The sequence below is a fragment of the Salvelinus namaycush genome, chromosome 7, assembly GCF_016432855.1.
Source record: "Salvelinus namaycush isolate Seneca chromosome 7, SaNama_1.0, whole genome shotgun sequence".
In the NCBI taxonomy this organism is placed as follows: Eukaryota; Metazoa; Chordata; class Actinopteri; order Salmoniformes; family Salmonidae; genus Salvelinus; species Salvelinus namaycush.
The window spans coordinates 28,378,582-28,384,049 of NC_052313.1; the positions used below are offsets into that span (position 1 = coordinate 28,378,582).

Genomic DNA, 5,468 nt, shown 5'->3' on the forward strand with positions numbered 1-5,468 from the left:
TTGTATGCCTGTTCGAAGTTTATTCTCTGTTGAGCTGACAAACGTTCATTTTAAACGTACACAAAGTGAAAACAAATAGTAATGCAATAGGTCACACACGAAATAGGGCACAGTCCGCCATATGACTTGGAAAAGCTATTTACCGCAGGACAATACCTAAAAAGATGCAGCCTAATTTTAGGGTCTTAGTACACCACAGAGGAACAGTCATTCTAAAAACGCACTCTTGCAGAGTTATTCCACCGGTCCCCAACACTCTTTTGGGGAATGAATAAACCATGAATGTTCGGACGCACCAATAATAATGACCTACACAAAGTTGATATAGGCAATGCACCCTTTACGTTTTGGGGAGACTGAGTTGAAATTATAGACCAACTTTGTCCTCTTAATTTTGTAATGCCAAACTTTTAACATTTCTATGGCACCTATAGGCCTACAAAGAATTCGAAATTAGACACTTCACGATTACCTTGATAACAATTTACATCGGATATTGCCCACTGGCCCAGGAGAGGTTGAAAAAACAATTCCATAATTCACAGGTTTTTTTTTTTACCTACATTTGACAAATGCTATGTCCTCCTTCACTCAGGCGCTCCTTCAGTCCTTCAGTGATGCCCTTTTACGCAGTGCGTAGCCTACATTACATTTCAGATCAAATAGCAACTTAACTTTGGCGACTATTGCAAGGCACGCCCTGAATCCTGATTTATGAGAAAACAGTAAAGGAGTTGGTCAGTAAAGTTACTCCCAAGTTTTGTCTTTGGCGCGACTCTATGTCATGTGCACCGTGAATACAACAGTTTGTTTGCGTCACTGATTTATTTTAAAGGGCTACGGACCCATTTTTGCTTCGAACCTCTCGTTTCTAGACCTCAGACTATCGAGCGCAACTAACCAAGGACTCAACACTACCTGCACTTTAAATAATTATGGAGGGAACATGAGGAGATGAGAAGGAATTGGAGATTGCATGACTGGCTATGATTGCATGACTAGCTATGAGATTGCATGAATTGGCCATTTGCTATGGCGCTTTAGAAACTGGGACGGTCAATGCCCTGTCAATGACATGATGCATGCAAGACGAGTCAGCAATAGCCCCATTAAATATCACTCCTCAAAATGAAGAGCTCAACAAAGTAAAAAAGGTACACAACGTCCCAAATAGAAAACACGCGAGTTAAAAATAACTTAGAAACCCCAAACCCAGTAGCCCACTAGTTCGAATCTGCTTCGATGCGACCTATAAACTACAGACTCCGGTATCCCCACCCAATTCTGGTTGCAGAGACTATCCTTAGTAGCCTAGTTGGTTAGGACACAGCTTTGACAACTACTAGGCTATTCATCTGTCTGAAACAAAATAGTTGTATAATGAAAACTTCACACAGCAGGCTATTAACCGACTCTCCAAATTTTACCCAATCTTACAATAACATTTTTAGAATGAGTCTATTTCAATATTCTTCTTCTTATGAAATGGCGTTTGACCGTTTCCAGATTATGCATGCATTACGCATGCAATACGCGTGAATTGAAAACATTAACCTTCAACTACAACACAAAGTCACCAATATAATAGTCAAATCAAACATAAGAGATATTTAGGGTAGGTATTTCGTTTTATTTCAGAACGCTTTTCCTTTAAAAAGGCGAGGCTGAACATTTGTCGATTCGCTCACTAGTCACTGTCATGTGGTAAAATATCTCCCAGTCTATTGGTCCAAGGCACGTGTCTAGGATAACTGCTGCAACGTCACTTGGGGGCTCGTATTGAAAATAAGAACAAAACTCAAGAGTGAATGTGTTTCAGGATCAGTTGGAAGCCTCTTTATTTACCCTTAGTTTAGTCATTGAAGCACTTTTATTGGATAGACTGAAAACGGATAGTACCAAGTTGGATGGCCAAATGACAAATGGTGTCTATCCAGTGCAACAATATAGGATAGGCAAGTTTGGGAATATATGACCAAAACGATGTTTTTGTCTGTGGGCACTATCGCAAAGGGTTGCAGGGTGTCCTGCACACTCAACGAGATTTGAGTTTATTTTTTAAGCCTTTATTCAAACATTTAAAAAGCTGCGCGTGACGTAGAAGTGGATTGCGCTCATTTCGGTGCGGGAGAGCAATAAAGGGGTTAAAGAAAGAACATTGGAAAGTGTATCAGTATGGAAGAAAATGATCATAGCAAAAGAGATGAGGAACGTCAAGTGTCGGCGGATGAGTCAAACAGAGCGATACTTCCCCTATTACAAGCGCCGGGAAACATTCAGCAGATCCCCCATCGAGTTACCAATTTCTTCATCGATAATATCTTACGGCCGGACTTTGGGCGGAAAAAAGAAGGCAACACAGAGCAGGAAGAAAATAGTCACGTTACCAGAGAGAACCATAGCCCGGCTGTTCCAAGAACGGAGCAAGTGGGGAGTACTGTGCCAACGGAAGGAACTTCCACTCCTCATCCAGGCGGCGTGGCCAATAAGGCTGAAATAGTTACCGAAGAGCCCCTGAAACCCCGCGGAGAGAATGGAGATCAGTGCCTAAGCTCGGACTCGGATAGTTCTCAAGCCAGCTCAAATGTACCATCCAAACAGCCTATGCTCTGGCCAGCTTGGGTGTACTGCACCAGATACTCAGACAGGCCCTCATCAGGTAGGCTACGATTCTTTCCCCTCGTCTTTGTATCCTGAAATGCCCCAACCCGTTGTAACACTGACCTCAAACGCCTCGACCGAGTTCTATAAGGAAAGGAGGGCAAACAGTGTTTCTCCTGTTTTACGACGTGAAAATGGAAAATAGAAGATTTAACTGTGCAAAATATTCTAAATGTGTCCGTGCAAACATAAAAATAACAATAAAAACATTACATACGATATCATTATCCACGAAAGCTATATAGGGAACAATTTCAAGACTAATTAAGGCGCTCAAAATAGCATCTTGCGCTGGTTTAAAGCTGAAATGTTTAAACGCAGGGGTATTGGACGTCTACACATTAATGTAGCCTAAGTGTGCGGGATAAATAGCATACTAACATGAATAGATGAATGAATCGAATTGTAAATAAATATATATTTCAAATTATGCTATAAGCCAACAACATTGTTGAAGTCATTTTGGAAAAACCTCAAACGAATTGTATTTTATTTGAGTGTTTAGATTATAACCCCATAATAAGAATATGCTAGCTTTGGGTTAGATCATAGCCAATTAACTAGTAGGTTACTACTACTAGTTTATAGGTTACTATAAACATCTGCGCGCATATAACCAAAGCAATAATCGTCTTCCAGGGAATTCTTGAATCTCCCAAAAAAAAATTTAACGACTTAATAGCATACTTTTCCGCGATAATTCTGTCGTGCAAATCCACTGTTTTTGTTTATGCATGAGTTTTCGCAATGGAGCTGCCTTTGTCTCTAAATATTTCGCCTATAAAACATGAACGTTTCCATCACTATTCTGTTATACTACTTATTCCAAAAATCGTATTGTACAAAATGTTCTCATGCATTACATAACGTTCGTTGCATGGAGTGCACTATTATTCGATGGTATCCCCATTGGCTGCCTATCTTAAAACGTTGTACGTCGTTTTATCATCTCCAGCGAACTCCAAATGTATTAAATAATATTTATTTGATTGTAGACCAGGCCTACTTCACCCAAACAGATGTCACCACTTTTTCATCAAATCGTTTGGGCTGACGATCTTATAGGCGTAATAGTCAAAACAATTAAGCCTAAATAAAACCATCAATGCTGAGGTCAATGTTTATTTTCATTAAACAAATATTCAAATAAACCAATATTCAAAACCAACCATGTTTACCCACCAAAAGTGTAAACTTGGAATAGTATTTTGCAACAGCCAAAAACCGAATTCAGAAACCTGCTACGATGTATTCCACTAGACAACATCAACAAGCCTATAGGCTATTACCTCTACTGTATATGAAAGTAGAAAGGCGGTCTTAGAAATCAATTATTTACGAAAAATATATTTTATATTATTCAGTATTTCAATTTCAGACGGGAATTCCAGTTGTGTTGATATATTTCAGGCCTTCTCAGCAATTCCTCCAATGACCATAACAAACTCCGACATACTCCATCAGTAGCATATTAGCCTACCTACCATCTATATCTCTTCCAATGCATGGTTGTAGTCTAAGTAGCCTATAGAAGTGCGGAACTACGGTTTAATTTCGAACTATTTTGACAATTATTGTGTAATATGGATTAGTGTGCGTTGAAATTACCAAATGACACTCAAATTCGTATTTTGCATTACGTAGCAAATGGGTTATTTATTGGCCTACCTACAGTGAAATAATAAATAAATAAGTAGGGCCTAAATTAACGAATTCATTACTACAGTCGTAGTAACTGGGACACTTACAGCCTAGGCTACACTAAGCTTTCACATTTCATATTATGATTGGTTTTGGCTAATATATATATTTTTAAACACAGGACCGAGATCTCGAAAACCAAAGAAGAAAACCGCCAGCAAAGAGGACAAGCGACCAAGGACGGCCTTCACAGCTGAACAGCTTCAAAGACTAAAAACCGAGTTTCAAACGAACCGGTATTTGACCGAACAGAGGCGACAGGCCTTGGCCCAAGAACTCGGTCTTAACGAATCTCAAATCAAAATCTGGTTCCAGAACAAAAGGGCAAAAATCAAGAAGGCCACGGGCGCCAAAAACAGCCTAGCCCTGCACCTGATGGCACAGGGACTGTACAATCATGCTACGACGTCAAAAGATGACAAATCAGACAGCGATTGATTTCGAGAGACAGATAACAATGCAATACTTTCACCGAATAAAAGGGCCAGTGTATAGAATATACCAGCATAAATTGATCAATATATAGAGATATTTCTGCAATATCATGTCTATGAAAAGATGTTGTAAAAATGTATGTTTTCAATCTCTTGTAACGTGTGTCGTTTTTCTTCCAGGAAAAGTACAAATGCTTATTATACGCTTCATTTTATATTGCTATTCATTTTCGATTTTTACATTATAGCGCTTTAAACTGGCACTTGAGTTGAGATCTGTCAGTGAAGTGAAAAACAACCTGCTTAAGTCCAAAGAATATTTTCTGCTGCATCCAGGCAACTGTGAATCTTAATAAATTTGCTGACAAGATATTTTATTTCCATGGTTGTTATGGTTTTATTGGGGTTGAGTTTAGTGTAAAAAGGACATAGCAAGGGTTTTTGAGTGTCAGTGCTGTGCAGACTTAATTGAAAAGTAGATGGATTTTGATACTATTTTTTTCGAAAATTCGTATTATCACAGAAGTGATTGGTTAGCAATGTTTTGGTTAGCAGACAGAACACCTAAATTGCTAATACGTAGCATAGCCTAAAGCAAGTTCATTTCCATAAACAATTTGCGTGTTCTGTGTAATATCAATGCACCGAGGCCTCTATACATAGTTTTTGAAG

The 5,468-nt window shown here is 38.9% G+C and overlaps 1 protein-coding gene across 1 annotated transcript; it reads left to right on the forward strand.

The window, feature by feature from the left end:
* Positions 1-2,175: 2,175 nt before the first annotated feature.
* On the forward strand, positions 2,176-4,800 carry LOC120050425 (homeobox protein engrailed-2a-like). Its single transcript, XM_038997015.1, has 2 exons — positions 2,176-2,659; positions 4,484-4,800. The coding sequence occupies exons 1-2, from the start codon at positions 2,176-2,178 to the stop codon at positions 4,798-4,800; spliced, it is 801 nt and encodes a 266-aa protein (XP_038852943.1).
* Positions 4,801-5,468: the final 668 nt, after the last annotated feature.